Genomic DNA, 20,918 nt, shown 5'->3' on the forward strand with positions numbered 1-20,918 from the left:
CCTCTTCCTTATCTATATCAATGATCTACCATTAAATAATGAATCCACAAACACAGATTTGTTTGCAGACGATGCAACTTTGTATACATCTAGTTCTGATACTGAAGTTATCCAAATGAAATTAAACTCAGACCTTATCAGAGTCCAAAACTGGGCACAACAAAATAGGATGGTAATTAATGAAGGTAAAACAAAATGTATGATTTTGGGGACATCACAAAAGCTACACAAGTCAGGGAACCCAAAACTGTCTCTTGCAATAAATAATCATCCATTAGAAAATGTCAAACATGAAAGGCTTGTAGGTGTGTCTGTAGATAATAATTTGTTATGGAATGACCATATTGATAAGCTTTGTAAAACACTGTCATCCAAAATTGCCCTTCTCAGCAGAATCAAGAAATATTTACCTATGGAAACTCGCAATCTATACTACAAGTCATATATTCTTCCAACAATGGATTATTGTTCTAATGTATGGGGAAACTGTGCCAAATCTGAGCTTGACAGGATTTATAAACTTCAGAAACGAGCAGCACGTGTAATTTTAGATGCATCTGTTGATCATCCCTCAAAAGCATTATTTACAGAACTCAAATGGTTCACAATATATGACAGGATAGATTTTCACAAGGCAGTTCTTTTATATAAATGTCTACATGGAACTGCACCAGAGTATCTTCAAGACTTATTCAGGCCTTTTTCAGCACAATACCAGTTGAGATCAATATCACATGGAAACATTCTAATACCAAAACCAAGAACAGAGCAATTTAAAAAGAGTTTTCAATACTCTGGCACAGTTCTGTGGAATAAGCTTCCACTACATGTAAAATCTGCTGAAAATATTAGAATATTTAAGAAAAGATATCATGAGCATGTATGTGTTTCTAACAGATAATGAAATTTAGTATTTTAATACTAAACATGTTAAAATAAACAGTAATTATTGCCATTTTCATATAATGTGCATTGTTATACTCTCCTTAAGAGGGCCTCAAGGGAGAATAGTCCTTGACTAATGAGTCACCCTCTATAAATAAAGCATTATTATTATTATTATTATTATTATTATCAGAAAATTCTTTTTTAGCATTCCAAATATTATTAATTAGATTAATCATCGGATCAACCAAAGCTCGACTCCACAAGTCAGGGGTTCTTTTGTCAAGATCGAATTTGGATTCAGGAAGCGAAGTTTTCCAAAGCTTGATTGTGGATAATCTCTCAAACTCTTCTGTATTATATTTTAAACCTGTATTTTTTTAAAAAAATATTATATATATATATATATATACAATGACTCAAATAAGGAAACAATGAAAGTGGTTGATGATAGGGTCTTCAACTCCTTGTAACAATTCTTGCGTAAATGAATTCTGCATACAACATTTACAAAGCATAACAAGATGGAGTCTTGGTCCAAAACTGTGCTTATGGTGTGGTGTTGGAGTTAGAGGGTAAACGCAGTTGTGTGTAATGTGGTGGTAAATGATATAGAGAACTAAAATGATAGTATGATTTTAAAAAATAACGTCAAAGACTCTAACCTTGATAAAATTATTTAAAAAAAACTGCAAATTATACAGCTAGATTTATAAAGACAAATTATAATTTAGACAAATAATATTATATATAAAATGGAGCAAAAATAATTTGTCAGACATCCTATCATCACAGATTATGAAGCATCTCATGATGGTGTAATCAGAAACTGTCTACTTAAAGAAACCAGTTGTGGTTGTTGATAATACCGGTTATCTTAGATTCAATGCTGGGGGGAAGAGGCATTTCTGTCATAGATTGATATAATAGACTTTTCACGTGGTAATCAAAGACGGTCTTGTGATTGATCCTATTGACTCAGATCGCAAAAGTAACTCTTTGGATAACCTTCGTGCTATTACACGGAGCGAAAATTGTTTATTCGGAAATACTGGGAAGTGTGAAAGAAGCCATCAAATTCATAAATTTTGAAACCCGTGAAGAAAAAATATTTCAATTGATGAATGTGGCTGCAAAGTATTTCGATATATGCATACCTTCAGTACAAAAAGTCACAAATAAAATATATAAATTTGCTTTTTCACAGAAGTACAAACAGAGGATTTCATTTATGTGCCAGTAGTGTTATACAGACAATCAAGGGAAATAACTCTTCCATGGATATGTAATGCGGTTGATAGAGTTATCATTGTCCCCTTGACAATGTCAAGGGAGATAGATTTCAGGATATTTGTAAATAAATATTTTTTGTGGTTAATTCTCTTTTCGGGAGTTTCTTGGGGGTCAGGTGTTCCTAAAGTCACAGAATCAAATGGTAGGAAAAACGAAAACACCTATTACTGTAATGTTAATTACTCAAATACAGAAGTAAATGACTTTGGTCTTAAGAGAGCGGTTGGAATTGTATTTCAAGAAAGTATCTACCTGAAGTGCTGACAGTTATCTCCATTATTTTTTATCAAGGACTGCCAGTAAAGGTGGGTGTAACCTTTTATTAAGGATAAATGATGTTTAGTTTTCAGAAACAATATTCTCGTTTTACTGAATCAGTCGGGTTTCCTGTTTCAACTATATTTTTTGCGATTATAATTAAGAAAAAATAAAAGTACAAACAGCAAATAAGCCATGCCCATCGCGTGATTTATTTCTGGAGGTCCAGGTATCGGTTACATGCTATATATATTGTGCCGTCCATAAAAATAAACGGTAGCGTGATGTGAGTTCTAAATCTTACTGAAGGGTACCGCACAAGGACATTTAGAAAGAAAGTCGGCCAAAACAAAGGGTCATAGGGTGCCGAGAAGACCACAAGAAAGGTCTCAAAAAGGCAAAAATCTAAAAAAGAACCCTATGAAAGACACAAGGGCAAATGAAGAGACCCATGAATGATAGCCATTCATCCTGCTGAAGGGCACCCCACAAGGACATTCGTAAAGAATGTCAGCCAACAGAAATGGTCATAGGGTACCGAGAAGACCATAGGAAAGGTCTCAAAAAGACAAAAATCTCAACAACAAAAACCTATGAAAGACACAAAGGTCAATGAAGGGACCCTTGAATGATAACCGTTCATCATCATACGGTTTATTTTTTGTTTTTCTTTTAAATGTATATTTAGTATATAATGAATTACGAAAATATCAACGATATTATTTCTGCCTTTAAAAAATTAGATAAAGACGGCATAAATATATCTGATGAACTAAATCCTGAAAAAAAATTATTTCTCATTTTGAAACATTACAAGAAGGTAAATACAAAGTTTTAAAAAGAATTCAAAATTCCAAGTTTCAGTCATTGGCTACAGTAAAAGAAACTGAAGATGGGGATTTCGTCCCTCTCTCTCTCTTTCTCTCACCATAGGAAAAAAACAAAACAGTTTAGAACTGTCTCATGAATACTAAGCAAAAAAAGACAATCAATACTTGCATAAGACAATTTTAAAAAATTATGTCCGAAACTGTCAGTGGTAATGAAAATGAAAGTTAGAGTCGTTCGTGGAAATGCAAGTGAAAGTATGTCAGATTTTAGTCTATTTATTCACTGATTTTAGTCGATTTGTCAGTTAAAAAAATTATCCAACCCCTTGATTTTATCAAGGTAAAAATCAAAGGAGAAATATTTTTTACTGTTTTAATGTGAATCACGCTTCAGTGGCATTGTTAAAGTATGTGCCATTCCCTTGACTCTGTCCTTCATAAGGGGAGACAACACTCTACGATTAAAAATCATTAACATTGGAAATCTACTATTAAAAATTGTCGTAAATCGTGATTTTTAGGATTTTACATATAAATTCGACTCAGAGTCATTGCACGAAGGGCAAGTAAGTTGCCGGATTGGTTATTTAGTTTGAAATTTATTCTTGATAGTAGCGGATTATGACATTGTAGATGGACCAGATTGATCCGTTCTTGCACAATCAGATATCCAGGTGGGACTTGTGGTGTAAAAGTATATAAGATATATTCCTGCTGCGCCTGATTTGATATATCAGTATTGTCTGATAACTTCCATCAATTGCATCACAAATAAGATTGACCGCGATCGTTGAGGTTATATTTCAATTCCCAGAGAAATATGATGGCCTTCACCATGTTCAGTATTGTTCTATCGTAACATACTTGGTGGCGGTGTTATTTTTCTCCATGACTCAAGTCAGACATCTTGCTAGAATTTGAAAACTAGGAGTCCAGGACTCTCATTTTGGTAAGAATAGGAGTGCCACCATCAAAAGTTGCAGCCCGTTCTTTCCTACAGAATCAACACAGACGTGATTGCATCTATTTTTAGATGGACAGGTTTACGTAATGTAATCACTCACTTTAACCTAGCTTCATTACAACAGTCCACTGACAGGATTGCAAATTTATGGTTTATTTATTTGTCTACGTCCCTGTAGTAATTTTAGGCAATGGTTAAATATTATCTTATTTGCTGTCTTTTCCCGTATTTTCGCAAATACGTGTTAGGTCGGAAAACAGCTTAGACCTTAAAGCGCATCTCTCCAATTCCACAACATAGCATTGTCCCATAGGTTTCTGACCTACATAATCTGCATTTTAAAGTTAAATCTTTAATAAAATAATAATTTGGCTTTGCTTTCAATGATCTGTATATTTGTCTGAAAATATTTGCCCGATGATTTATGAAAACAGACAATCTAATAAACTGGTATATCTCAGACTTAGCGAAGTCCGCCATTATTTCCCGTTAGGCCTACTGGCTCACTTAGAGTTTCAAACTAATTTTATGACGAATTAGTGTGTAAGAGACAGTTAATATATATCCAGATCACCGATTCTGATCTTAAAACACATGTTTATATGTGTTATCATCAAAAGATATCATGCAGGAAATTGATAGTTACTACCTTACTCAGAAAAGGGTTAATGGTCAATCAGCTATCAAAACATATGCTTGTGATTGATATCAAAACTAGGCCTACCTACTGATCTATTGATGAATACATTTCGCTACAACACTAGAACTAACCGGGCTAAGGCGAGGGACATTTAAAAAGAGTATGGTCAGTCAATGTACTTCTTATATAGCTCTTGGTCGTTCATCAGAGTGCTACTGAATTTTGTCAATCCAAGTAAGGGCTTATTCCAAACACTAAGCTAGGCATCACACCCTTTCTTACACTTAGCTACTGTCCTATCCGAACTATCATTTCTAACAGCTTTAGCACTCTTGTGAATCTCGTTACAATCTTCGTAAGTTTGCCTTTAACCCCAAAATACTTATCCAAATTTACAAATGGCATTTTGTCTAAGTCTCAACATGTCTTAATTCTCGTGCACTACCTATTCCAATACATTTGGAAATGAACACAATAACGAAAGCTAAAGTTGTTTATTTGATGTACTTTTACAAATGACCACATCTCTGGGTCTTTCTGACTTGGAATTCAATCACTGTAAATATCAGTACATTTTCGCATCCAGCCGCCAGTCAAAGCCTTTGATCTTGCCACCCAGCTATTGCAGCATGTTCTTTTTGATGTACTCTTATAATGGCAACGTGTACATTAAGGGGTCTTTCAGTCACTGAATTATGTCATTGTAAATATCAGCACAGCTAAGTAATCAACACATTTTCCCACAATGCAGGTGGCTGAAGCAGGACTGGCAAGTCTTTAAAATTTGCGCACACCTATAACATGCATATGGAGGACTCCTGCTTCATGGATTTTCTGCATCCCAGATCAAAAATTGGCGCCCAAATAATTAAGCGTTTCCGAGATCTATGCTCGGATTATTTTTCAAAAATTTTAGTTGATTAGACCGTTAATTGATTTTTATAGTTCGCTGGTTGCAAGTGATGCTATCACGAATGTCGGTAACTGTTGTTCGGTTATTTAATAACGATCAAGAAATATTTTTCGAAAATCAATGACAACATAATCCTCAATTTTTAATTTTTAATACTTCATTATGAATTTGCCTATTAATAGACTTAATATCGTCCATGATGTGAGTTGTTTCGATGATTTGTTGTTTTAATTCATCTGAATAATTTTGTTCAATACTAACATGTAAATTATTTAAATTACCAAAAGTTCAAGTTTAATTTTTTCTGACATTTCATTGATATATTCTTCGCTTATAATTACGTCAAAACCATCTGGGTTTTATATAAATATTTTAACTGCTTCTTTATGATTTGGGAGATAATTACCAGGATAGTAGAAATCGACTATTTTCGTGTTCCAAAAATCTTTTTTGTATTGTGGTTCCTTTATATATTTCATTTCTTTGGTGATGAAATCAGACGTTTTTGGTTCTGGCAGTCCTTGATATTCAGGAGCAACTACAGACCATCCTAGCACAGAGCAGATCAATAACTGATATATATCAACGACGTAATGCAGTGAATTTATTTCAATTGCGGACGATAGCGTTGGTTTGTGTACTGTTATCGCTGTATTGGATTCTTTCACCATGATAGTTTTTATTCTACGTTGAAATCCATCACTGATCTGTTCGATCTGATAACTGCCTGTGGATATTCCAACAGTTTGCCAATCGGGTGTTCCATCATCTTTATTTTTATTTGCAAATACCAGCGAATTATTTGATTGTAGTCCGCTGAATGATCTTGATCTATTAGGCCAAGTATAGTATGCTCGCAACTTTGCAAGAGCTATTTCCTTTTACTGGAATCGCAGTTGGAAAATTAATGCTAAATTCAGGATTAGTGGAGTTTACTGATATCGTGGTTTTCATTGTGGTTGTATTTGTGGCTATCTGCTGAAGTAGTTCTCTCATTATTTAAAATTCCATTTTCCAAAATAGCGATTTTCTAAATCGATGACTTCACTGTAGGTCTTAAGTACTGTGTCAAATTCAGAATCGGATATCGTCATATCGTTAAGGCTTGATGACATCAGCGATGACAATTTGGAATATGCTGTTCCTACCATGTGTACTTTTACAACATAATCATGCAATTTTGTGCTCGTGCATGTGGATATCTTTTTCGCATAACATTAAGAACCCCAGCGATGGTTGCAGATGATGAAACACATATTGTCACAGCTGCAGCTGCCGTTAATGGTGTTAACGCTGATAATACCTCACTGGTACCAGCAGTGAGCACGCATACCGATTACACAATAATATCAATGAGAACTGCACGTCTTTGGTACTTTTTACTTTCATTGTATACTAGTCAATGATGGTTTTAAACATTATTTGCCAAATTACGTACTTGATCATATCTAATTTTTTGAACGTCGATTGAAATGTCCATTATATTTACACAGTAATCATATTGATTTAAAAAATCAACGTAAGTTTTTCAGCAATAATTCCAGACACCACCAGTAAGATGATGCGTTTAATTTCTTACCAGCTGCTTCCAGTATAAATGTTTCTTCATCTCTGCTATTTAACACATAGACACAACTCCTGAAACCTTATCGGTTGAGTGACGCCAGGGATATGTAGTGTATATACTAAGTTTTTCAGCGCTCAACACACACATTCTGTACACATCAGTGACTTCCGCGGCATGTTTGACGGTATTACTTTGCTGTGACCATGCTGAGAATCCCGATGACACTGTGTATACGTTACTGGTGATCTGTTTGTGAATAATTTTAATGTGATTAATTTTGTTAACGATATCAAGAAGCCCACTTATGACATCTTCTATAGTTTTTTTTTTTAATCGTTTCAATGCTCGTCTTGATATCAGAGACTTTCACGTCAGCGGTCAACAGATTATCGGTTTCATTAATTTTTCTAAAATTTCTACAAAGATTCGTGAACATATTTACATGAACGTCATACTCAGCTCGCAGGGTGGATACTGTATCATCTACGTTGTCCATGTATTTTTTCGTCGCGGCATCTTCGTCGTATGTTGGATCTCTTAACATGACTATTGTATTTCCTTTCATGCTGAGTTCACCTGTCATTGTGTCACCAGTATTCTTCAAACGATTGGCACCACTTCTTGCAATTTCATTTCTGATAACCGTGATGGATATACTTAAATATCTGATCTTTCCGTCGCTGGTAAAGACAGGGATGTTATCAGTGGTAGCAATGAGAACTCTATGAACTGAATCTATTCATTTGATATTACTCGCTTTTAACACGCCGCATTTATCCTGAAAAATAACAACTTATCTTGGTCAACTCCAGCCAGGTTCATAATACCAGCGAACTTTAGTCGAGTAATTTGACAGATCTATTTCGTCCAATTTTTTTTTTTAACTCTTAGTAGTATCGGCGCGGGATCTTCCGTAAATATCTACCATTATTTTCTTCATTCTTGATCTAAATCAATGATTTCTCAAACTGTTGACTTGTATAATTAGATACGACTTTGTGAGATGGCAATGATGGCGTCTTTGATACAGTGTCAAGTACCGCAATTGCTTCACGGCCGCATATTGGTGGATCGGTCAATGTTTGTGTAGGTAATGCTGAATACCAAACCGGGATTTTGTGTGGTGTGACATAGTTGATCAATTCATGCGGTGGAGCTAACGCGTACAAGTCAAAATAAACATTTCCACGAGGATCAATCGCGTATGCTACCCAGTGTGTTCCAGATCCAGTGCTGTTATTGAGGTTAATAATACCTGTTTCAGTGTTGTTTGGTCGCTGTGGTAATTGATCGCGCACAAAAACACCTAAAAAGTTTTTTTATTTTTAGTTGCTTAGCAGCATCAAGTAAATCAATATTTGACAACGGAAAAAATCAACGCAGTGTTCATGGAAGAATTAGACCCTTTCCTCGATGAGTTCCTGGAAGTCTTAATACCTTTTCCGCTGCTTTTTTTAATGCCATTCCAGCAGCGGTTCCAACAGCACCCAACGCGGCCACTTTTGCAACGGCTGGAGCTTCGCACCTATCAGTGCTGGTATTGCCCCGAGAAGTGGAAATATACCGCCGGTCTTAGCAGTATCTTTGATAGCAGCGGCAGAAAGTTCAAGTCGTATTCCAGTTTTGGATTGTTTCGCTTTATTAAAATGTTTAAGTTGACGTTCCGTCAACGACATCTTGTTTTCACCGCCTGTAATCTGACTGTGCTTTAGCATTATTGTGGTTCCTATTTTTGTTTTCTTTTACTGTTGCGGACTGTAGCTTTTTAATCTGGCCAGGAGTCAGACTGGCATTAACATGATGATATGATATTTATAAAACACTCATAATTTTAAATAAACATATTTTCTACTGGTTCATCAATAACTCTCATTCGACAACCAGTCCCCTCAAGCAACATTGCTTTGTCGCTAAGTATAACCGCGATTGCTCTGTAATTAACACCACCTGGATATACTCTAGATGAAGTGTATATCAATGATAGATTGCCTAAATAAATCTAAATGCTCCAGTAAAAATTAATAGATTGGATACAATGTTGTAAAATCCAACTGTGAAATTTGTAAACGGGTATCTACATTTTGATCACGTCACATATACCACATCAATCGATGATACACGCGCGCAACATTATTGTTTTCAAAATTCAGGATTATATCCTCGGATGGTTCTTGGTGTCCGTTTATTCATAAAGAAACTTCATTATCTCCAAGGTTGTGAAATATGATTTGACTGTGTTCTTGATTACCCAGCCGATCAACATTTTGCAGCGTAATAAACACGTGTCTATGTGCAGAAATACCCTGCAGAGTCGCTATCCGCCTTGTAGAAATTTCAGCAACATTGCTCTGAATGCTGTATGTGGACAGTGTGTGCCATGACAGCAACTACTTACCATCTGTGTTCATAAAATAAATTAATTGTTGTTCTTCAGCGATCGATCATTACTGACATACATAGTGAGAGTTTATGTAGATTTACCTTACCAGCAGCAGCTCCACCAGCACGCAAAATAGCATCATTGTCGCTACCTTTTCGTATAAGAACAATGATAACGTTTCTGACATTTCTGCAAAATCCAAAGATATGTGACAGTGGAATCGCGCATACAAATCTTCTACGGTCACCTCTCAACATTGCCCTACGTGTGGCAAAACCAAGGTTGTAATTGTCGTTGATGATTTGTAACATCAAAAAATCAGCACCAGGTCTGACTATTCCAGCTGACTGAAGAAATTGCCTGTGATCAGGATGATTAGTGTTATCTTTGTAAAACATCACTGATGGACCAACTGATCTTGTATAATCGTCAGAGTATCTTGCTAACCCTACTACTGTTGTGGTAGCGTCAACATCCTTTTGAAATGTCTCGATGTTTTTTGCAGCAATCACATATGTATCGCTGTCAAATAACACCATAATACCATTATTAACAAAACCAGCTATAACCCTGGCGTTGTATGGTGTATTGGCAACAACATCTGTTACAAGCTCACCTTCAACCTCAATAAAACGCATCAGCGGGTAGAAAATATATACTTGTATCATGGTCTGCAAATCAATTCTTCCTCGTGCGTCGTAGGAATAAAACTGATAATCGCGTACATATTCATCTCTGTGAACTGGTTCACTCATGTGGAATGCTGTATCAGCTGTGCGCGCGAACATCATTATTATACTTCTCATTTTTTAAATTGTGGTCGCCTAGATCCTCGGGAAACTCCGCTTCCTGAAATAAAACTTGTGTTTGTTTCTTCGTTAGGTACAGGATTCATCATCTATGCTAGTTTTTGATCTAAGGCTATGTTTACCTTTTTAATGATATCCGCAGACATATCCTCCGTGGACGGTAAAATTGTCCTTGGTGGTTGTGGTTTAACTGTCTGCTGTCTGCGTAATAGTCGTGCTAATCTGCCCTTGGCTGCCGTGAAAGCTTTACCAGCTAAAACAGCGACTAAACCAGGAGCTTTTTCTCCAATAACATTGATGACTTTCATTGATAAATGTTTTGTGACTGGCCCTGCTTTTGGAGCTATTTTTGCAAATAATCCCTGGATAATATTACCTAATCCATCTCCGTAGTACGCGCTGTAGACAGGTAATCGTGAGTTTACTACTCTGACCGTCACGGGTCTGCGGTGACCATTGTTGTGTATAATCATCTTGTTATTTGTTTATCTAATAATAGTGACTAGTCACTATAGTAACCGTCTATGAGTTCGTCGACAAATTCTTGGTAAATAGTAATATTCATAACACCACCCTGAAATAATTGTCGACAGATACCAGCTGCTTCACTAATAATTTCTGGAGAATTATTACCGGCTCGTTTTCCTCCTATGAGAACTTCTAGTCGTCCTACATCATCGAGGATGTTGTTAGGACAAGTAACAAGACCTCTTCATGTAGTAAAACTGCTACCAATAGCACCAGTGCCAGGTGCATCGTAAAATTCATCCTCCTCGATACGACATGGAGAGAATGAATTTTTTAAAATTATTTTGTGATAAAATATCTCGTGATAACAGATGATTTTTTTTATCTCTTCAACTTCTTTCTGAAATTGTGTTAAGTTATCCTTGTGTTTACTAGTGATTCTTTGTATATTTTAAAATTATCGAAATACAAAAGGAATCCAGTTTTCTTCTGAAACATCAAGGGTGTTTTGATCTAATAATTTATCACGAACTTTATATCCGTATGCGGCAATCTTCCTAGGATTCTCCTGAAGTTGTCCATAACCATCTTGGGTAAATTGAGCTGGTGGTTTTGAAGGTGGTTTTGATTCTGGCGTAACAAGTTTCTTTACATCACTGACCTCCTTGCGGACTTATCAATGCTATCAAATATTTGTTGTATTTCTTCACCGACGGGTAGAAGTTGAGCTGCAGCTATTTCAGCTGAAAGTTCTTGTAAAATCTTTTTTGTTTTGTTTAATCCTCGCCGCTATTTTCCAGTTTGCCGCAGCAGTTTGTTTTACTGCTGGAAGAAGACCTTCAGTAGCTGTTGCGACTCTTTCAGTAACTGTTGTGATAGGTTTAAATATTTGCTCTGCACCTTCTGCGAATTCAACATGTGATTCTTGACGTGCTTGCAGTTTTTGTTTAACATAATCTCTTAGTGGAATATATTTCTTAATTGCTTGTAGTCGTTCTTGAGCTAATCTAGCTGTGTAAGATTCCTGTGCTAGTTGCACTATTTGTTATAATTTTATTTTAATTGATAGCAGCAACGAGGGTGTTGTCTCCGCATCCCCAGTCACCGCAGCGATTTTTTTTGTTGCGATTTTCATGAAGGCTTATTTTTACGATTTGAAAGTGAGTCAGTTAGAGGCTGTTCACCCTCTCTCAGGGATCGTCCTGGGCTTCGCCAATGTCGCAAATTGCGATTTTTTTTCCTTATTGGCGACAAAAATATCCCATCTGGCGATTTTTTTGGCGGCAGACTTTTTGGTTATTTAATTTGTACATACAATCATGGATTTTGACTGGATAAATTAAAAGGGAGAATAAAAGAAAGCCACGAACTTGACTAAGCAATGCATTGGAATCAATCTGTTACACAAACGATCCTTTGTTCGTATTGACAACCCCATCTTTAGAGTGCATTGTTACATCATAATCTGCTTATGCTGACATCTGGGCTGAATACTGTATGCTGTGATACAGTCAATCATGCTACCGAACTACACCTACAACTGACCGACTCCTGAAGACGCGAATAGAACAGATACAATTAATTGAATGGCTAATCCTTCTGTTGTTTTTTCTTTTGTTTTTTTTTGTTTTTTTTTTTGTTTTTTTTACATATACCAATACAATAGTTTTGCTGAACCTTCATAGAAAACTGATAACCTTTGAAGTACCGACTATTGCGTATAAATACAAAGCAAATGGAAAAAATCTCAATCACAATTATATCTGTCGCCAGTGCAACATTTTACTCATTGATCTTTTCCTTTTGCCATCAATTCGTGTTATGGCTGCAAAGACTTAAACTCTGCAACAAGAAATAGCAAAAAAAAACAAAAAACAGTTTTGCATAATTAATAATAATTATTTATTTCTCAAAATACAGGAGTGAAAGAATCCCTAAATTGGGTGTGAATTTATGCTTATATATACGGTCCAATATTGCCAGGTGTTGACTTGTGTAAGTTTCATTTGTGGGAATGGAGATCCTAGTTTGCTTGTCGAGAAAATTTATGCAGCATTCAGTGATCATTCTTGGGATTTAGGAAGCAATTCACTTTAAGCTTTGTGAAGCTAGCCATAAGGGGGAGAGGGGGTGGGAGCTGCCGAGAGACTACTGGTGTCACCAGTCAGCACTGTAGACTGTGAACGTGGATTCAGTAAGATGAACCTCATAAAAAATGACATCAGAAATAAACTCTGCATTTCATCTCTCGAGAATTTAATGAGAATCAGCATGTACAGATGTGAAAAATTAGACTTTGAAACTGCATTCAACAAGTTGGCAGCCCTAAAATCGCGATGGATCTTCATATAACACTTTGTAACATTTTGTTAATGCTTATTGTAATTAGAGTATTAACTAACCCATCTTTTGTAATTTTCATTGCCTGTTACATTAATAGACTAAATTAACACTTCAAAAAATGTGCACTACTTGTTCTGGCGACACTTTTTGAAAATTGGCAACAAAATATTGAGGTTGGCGATTTTTTTGGCGACAGCTTTTTAAAAGCCAGGACCATCCCTGCTCTCTGCTGCTATTTTTCTGTTGTAGGGTTTTGAGGGTGGGTGTCTTATTTTTGTTTCTCTTTTAATATTTCATATCGTCCGATTGAGCCTGGCATTTGGGCCGTATCACCAACGGTTCGAACCACCTGTGATGAATTGAGTCCCTTTATAAAAGCAAATAAAATTGTTTTGTATGTAGAACTTATTTACTTCATGTTATGCCGATAAATCAGGCACTCGCTTATGATACTGGTTGACGTTTTAGGGGAAAACATCGCATATTCATTAAAACCTACAAATGACTGCAGCCAATTTTGGCTCCACACATCGGTGTATATTGCAGATGTGGAGCTACCATCGGCTGAATGATTTTATTGGTAACATTTATATTATATTTCCAGAGGAAATCCTATGTTTGGTAGCTTGTAAATCCAAGTGGAATAGCACAATTCTCTGTTTTGTGGCCATTTGTTTAAAATTTCGCGCAAGATAAGGCTGTTACCAATTACTAGTTTGTTTCTAAAGTATATGCAGGTTTGTTCCGGAAAGATTTTCATGCAACAAAATTGCACATATCAATGAAAAAGGTGACAGCAGACCCACAAATCGTCAATCAATATCAACAACGTTTTTGTGGGTTTTTTTTGGGGGGGGGGGGGGTCGAGTTATTGGACTAACTTTGTGTAAAAGGACATACATACTAAGCGTATATATAAGTATTTGTGTGGGGGGGGTATGTGAAAATTCTTGCACCCTTATTCACTACGCTGACGTAGTCATGCAGCTATATTTCCCTTGCTTTATAATATATCCGAGTATAAAGATCGAAGCATATTTGCTGCATCAATGCATTGCACATGAAGAACCTTTTGATTGCTATCGACTCGTCTATATGCATATAGCCACTTTTATAGTTTCAAAGTATAAAACATAAATGTTTCCATAATTCACCCATGGGGTAAGCAGCAAATATATAATACAGTTTAAATTCATTACAAATTAATTTTGTTTATTTATGTTTTGTTTAGCTTGCTTGAGAGGGGGGTTGGTGTTATTTTTTTAAATTTAATTTTGATGAAATATTTTATGTAGTATTTTCGGGAAACCTCAGTGTAGTAATTTACAAGCTATACTATAGTAAAATTTGGAAACCGTCATCACATGTCAAGAATATCCTTGCAGGAACTTAACTCAGGTTAAAGAAAAATACATGCAGTGACTGCATCCGTCTGGATTGCAATTACTACTTATATTATCAAAGATGAGGAATAAGGATTAAAACAAAATTACGAGACTTGATACTTACTGGGCTTAGTTTAGTGGATTGATGCATCATTCCAAACATGGAAATAAGTTCATCTGGCTTGATTTCACCTGGTGAAAACAGTTTTTTCTCCAGACAAGTATTAGGTGTTTGATCAGTCTTTGATATGGCTGAAGAAACCAATTGTTTAAGATCAGGACCTTTATTTATTATTTCGATGTCTGCCCCTTGATCAATTAAAGTCTGTGCCTTGTCCTTTGCGTTCCAACACATATTAAATTCATCCTGCATATCTCTTGTGAAAACTGCGATTTGCTGCCTATGGTCGTGGTAAACAGTTTTTATTCTGGCTTTCGCATTTGTCACTTCCTGATCAAGTATTCTGTTTATCCGTGAACGCTGGTCGTCAATTGCTTTTAATTCCTCCTGCTCTGCATCATTAATCCTCCTATCAAGCTCCTCTCCCTTTTTCTTAGAAGCATTGATACGTATCAGTTTGTCTGCGCATTCATTCAGTTTGGTCTGTAGGGTCGTTTTCATTTCAATTGCAGCAACAGCTACTTTATCTGTCTTATGACCTTGGTGATTATCCACTCTGCACAGTAAACAAATAAGCACGTTACAGTCTCTGCAAACGAACCTGATTTCGTCTTCTGGATGTTGATCACAAAATACACGTTGTCGCATTCTGCCTTTCGTTTCAGAATCTAGAGTTCTCAAATCACATATTTTATGATGCCTACTCGCCTTCGATCTTTCGTGTACATTGCAACAAGACCCGCACAAGTTCTCCTCACAGTCTAAACATCTACTGCATGCCGCACTATCTGGACCACAAATGTCACAAGAAAATGTATCGCTAGCGTCAGTATCGATATAAGAGTTAGTAGGGAAACCTGATACGCCACCCTCTGGCAATTGTACGCTTGTTCTGCAGATTGGGCAATCAAATCGACCGTTGAGAAGGCGTATCTTTACATAATCCTCCAGACAACTGTAACAGAAACTATGGTGGCATGATATTAGCTTAGGATTCTTAAAACTACCCATACAAATACTGCAGTCATGTCGTCCAGCCGCCATTTTGGAAAGAAATTTCGTTTTGTTCGACCAGTAGAAAAAGGTCTATCATGTATATCATCAATCCCGTTAAGTTTTATTGTCGCATCTTTCATTATAATTTAATACAATATACACAGAAAACCTTGTACCAAAATATATGCAAGCAGGCCCCCTCACGTTTTCAGTAGATTACCACCTTGTCGTATTAAAGGATAACGGTTGGTGACTTATAACACTGACCTAGATACCCAAGTCGATGACAAAAAGAGCGATAAAAATAGCTTTCCAAGGGAAATCACCGTTTAAGGTAAAGTATTGGTTGAATTATTTCCCTTTATCTATTAATCTCTCTCTCTCTCTCTCTCTCTCTCTCTCTATATATATATATATATATATATTATATACATGTGTGTGTGTGTGTGTGTATATATATATATATATATATATATATATATATATATGTTTCGATAATATATTCTTTGCTAGCTGAAATAAAATCACCAGTTGCAATTCTTGCTAGTCTTGCCTTGCACATACATGAATATAGTCAATTAAGCAGCATTAAGCTGGGATTACTTGTTATTTTGTTTCACTCAAAGCAATCAGGTTACCTTGATTACTGGACATTATGTTTTGTTCTAATTATATGACTAGTAATAAATAACTTTTCTGTTAGTCATTTGAAAAAAAATTTAAAGAATATTTTAGGAGTTGTATGTTGGTGATACCAATCAGCCAGTCCAATAGTTTATTCCTGAGTGATACCCATCAACCAGTTCAATAGTTTCTTCCTGAGTGATACATATCAGTCTGTCCAATATATACTTTCTGAGTGATACCCGTCATTCAGTCCAATAATTCTTTTTGAAGTGTGCTGGTGTTAAGAATGTATTGCCAGGTGAGAGTTTACTTATCTTACTTCAAAGAAAAATGTGACAGTTCTCTTTGTCATGTGTACATTTCTTCTCAGATTACATAATTCTTATTAAAGTAGTCTTGTTATAGACTGATTGATTGATCACTTTAAATTGTTACTCATGATATTGTTCTTATGACACTGATCACCACAAGGTAGTTACTTGTGGAATAAGATAGAATGCAAATATCTATATTTTACATGTTAATTAATTGCTTAGTGATGTTAAGATGTACGTCAGTAGTTAAGTGGGCGATTTGGTGACAATGGGAATTACAATTAAAATACCCCTTGGGCCTGTATAGCGACAATGGAAAATTAACATGGAGAAAAATCGTGGGCCTGTATAGCGACAAGGGGAATTAACATGGGAATAGGGGCCCCGAGTGGCCGAGTGGTCTAAAGCGCTCTCCGTTACGGATCACTGCCATCTCACCTCTGTCTGCGTGGGTTCGAGTCTAGGATTCGGCCAATGTGGGTATGTGAGAAAGCTTGCCAGTAGCTTCTCGTGGGTCGGTGGTTCTTCCCGATGTTTTCCCGGTTTCTTCCTCCACCATTAATATTGGCCGCAATGTTTAGCCTATTGTGTGCTGAAAAATGGCGTTAAACCCCACATCAACATCAACATCAACAACAACATGGGAATAAATTGTGGGCCTGTATAGCGACAAGGGGAATTAACATGGGAATAAATTGTGGGCCTGTATAGGGACAATGGAAATAAATCGTGGGCCTGTATAGGGACAAGGGGAAATTAACATGGGATTTTTAAAAAATTAAAAACTAAAAAAATAAAAATAAAAAAAGGGGTAGGCAATTGAAAGTCATTCTCTTTTCGAGACCTATGAGTGGCCCTGAAAAGGGCCTTTGGTTTCATCATCATCTCCTTCTTTTATTTCCTCCACTTCTGTAGCCATCTTCTAACTTTTGCCATTATTCCTGTCTTCTTCTTTATTTCTAATTCAGGCATCCAGTCAGGATGACCTATCGCTCGGAATTTCTCCTGTATTCTTATCCAGTTATTGTTGAGTTTCTCAAAGCTTTCTTTTCTCTTTCTATTTTCTTCTTCTTTTCTTTCCTTAGTCCACTTTTCTTTGATGTTCTTTACCTCTTCCGTCATCACTTTCCTCATTACTTCTTCCGTTTTTGTCAGCTGGTCCAACCCCCATTTTACGTATCGCCACTCCGTCCAATTCAATATCTTTTCTAAGAAGCACCTGACTTCGATGATATTTTCAAGTGCTAGTAGTGAAGGGGGATATTATAGGGTCTATGGGATTTATCATTAAAAACACCCTTGGGAACATATAGGGTCTATGTAAATTTAACATGGAGAAAAATCGTGGGAACATATAGGGTCTATGGGAATTAACATGGAGAAAAACCCTGGGACAATATAGGGTCTATGGGAATTAACATGGCCAAAAACCCTGGGACAATATAGGGTCTATGTATATTTAACATGGCCAAAAAAAACCCCTTGGGACTGTATAGGGTCTATGTAAAATTGAAACATAAAAAAATAAAATAAAAAAAGGGGGGTAGGCAATGGAAAGGCTATCTCTTTTCGAGAAATATGGCTGGCCCTGAAAAGGGCCTTTGGGTTTATGTTAATGTATTCATTAACATAAATGGCACCGCATTGGTCTTCTTCTTGTCCTTAGGCTGCGTCTTACTGTTGGTCCGTACATCAGCACTCTTTTCAGGCATCCTTGTCTTTCGACGTAGATCCTACGTATCCACAGGCTGGTGTTTGTCCTGTGGACAACGGTCCACTTGGATCGGACATACATGAGCAAGTCTGTCCGAAACATCATGGAAGACACAAGGGTGGATGACTCAACTGTAGTCCACATCTTGAAGCGACGAGAACAAGTGAATCAATGCATTGAACGGCGCTTATTTATAGGTACAGGAAGGATTGAAACGGATTGAGTTCATTTACCAATCCGAACACGCGTTACAGAATTCAGTCAGCCCGCATCCAATCCGAAGAGAGCAGTCTGTGACGTCACGTAGTCTATATAGATTCGCTAGCGCTTGTGTGCAGTCAATCTATGCGACAGTGATTCAACATGACGGAAACTCAGAAAACGATCCATTGGGGTGCACCAGCAGGGGAGACTGCCCAAGGGAACTCGGACTTACTTTCAGAAGAGGTAAATTGGGATTTTGTGGATTTTCTCTCCTCGCAAGAATTTGTTCCGGAACCTTCGTTACCTTCTTCATTACCGCAAGTGGAGAATTTTAGACAGAGTCAGAAAGAAGAATTGGAGAAATTTATACAACGACAAAAGGAAGCGGAACACACTTTTCTCCTACAGCAACAGCAACAAGAAGAAGAGGTAAGAAAAAAACAACAGCAAGAAGAAGTATCAGCAAAGAAACAAGAGGGTGAAAATCAAACGGTCACGGTACTGTTGGACATTTTAGCGGAGTTAAGAAGTCTGAAACAAATGTATCAGACTTCTTTATCACGACCGAAGAGAATACGACCTTCCCGAGCTAAACACGTCAACCCTGTGACTAAGCCTACCGTACCACCCTTAGTGATTTCAACCCAATCATTATCATCAACATTACGCAGTCCAGAAGTAGGCCTTGGCCGTGGCAAAGGCATAAGGCAGTTAAAGTTGATTGCTTAAACTCACCCCTTCACCATGAAGAAAAAGGCCCTTTTCAGGGCCACCCACATTTCTCGAAAAGAAATACAATTTCAATTTGCCAATAACTCAACAAAAAAAAAACCACCCATTTTACCCTTATAGTACGTGTCTGTGTATGAGTGCGTGAGTGTACGTTCTTATTTTAAAATCAAAACTCAAAGACACTTACCTTATATCATTCATTTATTCTTTTATCCATTTTTTACAATCCAATTCACAACACAACACTTTAATAAAAAGTTCATTGACTTGTTCTTTCTCCTTGTTTACTCTCTCTGTTTTTTAAATTTCTTCACCGTCTTTTCCTCATTTTCTTCCCTTCTTCTTTTCTTCTTCTCCTGTTTCTTTGCCTCTTGTAAATAGAATTGTCTTTTTTCTTCCTCTTCTTCCTCTGAAGAATCCCTCTCTTCTTCCGAAGAATCCCTCTCTTCTTCTGAAGAATCCTTCTTTTCTTCTGACTCCTCTTGTTTCTTTTGTGGGCAATCTGGAGACCAATGTCCTTTTTCTTTACAATAATAACAGGTATCTTGACTTTTGTCTTTTTTAGTCCCTGTTTTTGTTCTTTTTTCACGGTCTGGACACTCTGAAGACCAATGCCCTTTCTTCTGACAGATATAGCAAGTATCTTGACTTTTATCTCGAAAGGAAGGAGAGTAGTCCGTAGGCTGATCTGAAGAGAATTTTCTAATGACCCCTCGCAAAGCTCTGACGAAACGTTCCATCTGGTTAGTCTCTTCCATCGTTGTGCTCGGCTTGAGAGTGAAATGAATAGTGAAAGGATAAGACACACACCCTTTTATATACGCTGGTCTGCTATGACTATAAAGTAGCTCATGGTGTTTGAACTTGAGTCATTTGACTTTTTGCTTTCAAGATGAAACGATCCCATTCTTTTGAGAAGAAAGAAGAAAGTAAGAGGCAGAAACGTGATCTATCGCCTCGAACCAGGGGTGAAATCTTGGCACAAATTCATGCCAGTGATTTTGAAGAGGACATGAGTGAACCAGAATTTGAAACCTCTAAACCAAGTTCACCACCTTTAGTCAACCCTGAAAAATACTATTCCATTCGAGAGACGGAAAAGCGCTCCTCTAGAAAATTTAGAACCACGGCTTACAAATACACGGTGAAGTTTAAAGATTTCAAGTCCGAAGTACCGTTAGAGAAAGCAGAAGGGTTCATCACCGGAGTGTGGGATTCTCTGCTCACTGCACTCAAGCGACAATGTCAACCCAAAGAAGACGATCGCTTGAGACTTTCCATACAACACGACGGTTTGAAATCCCCTGTTTGGATCGAGTTTAGCACCCCTGCAGAATTGACCGCTTCCAAAGTCATGGACAAGATTCAACACGTGCAACAATCTAATGACCAGTTTGACATCACCGATGGAAAAGCCACATTGGACATGACCCACGTCTCTCCTCCTCAAGGGACTGGACGCAAAAAGATGTTAT

The 20,918-nt window shown here is 36.8% G+C and overlaps 1 protein-coding gene across 9 annotated transcripts in view; it reads right to left on the minus strand.

Annotated features, from left to right (window-relative positions):
• The window catches only part of LOC149784106 (E3 ubiquitin-protein ligase TRIM56-like), a 60,689-nt gene extending 44,558 nt beyond the window's left edge, over positions 1–16,131 (minus strand). For all 9 annotated transcript variants that reach the window (XM_089932195.1, XM_089932200.1, XM_089932201.1 and 6 more), the window contains exon 1: positions 14,860–16,131. In XM_089932195.1, the coding sequence (XP_089788321.1) occupies positions 14,860–15,900 (1,041 nt within the window). In that variant the 5' untranslated portion in view covers positions 15,901–16,131. The remainder of the gene's footprint in view (positions 1–14,859) is intronic.
• Between the last annotated feature and the right edge of the window lie 4,787 nt (positions 16,132–20,918).

The sequence above is a fragment of the Sinohyriopsis cumingii genome, chromosome 14 (assembly GCF_028554795.1).
Source record: "Sinohyriopsis cumingii isolate HCF-2022 chromosome 14, ASM2855479v2, whole genome shotgun sequence".
NCBI lineage: Eukaryota > Metazoa > Mollusca > Bivalvia > Unionida > Unionidae > Sinohyriopsis > Sinohyriopsis cumingii.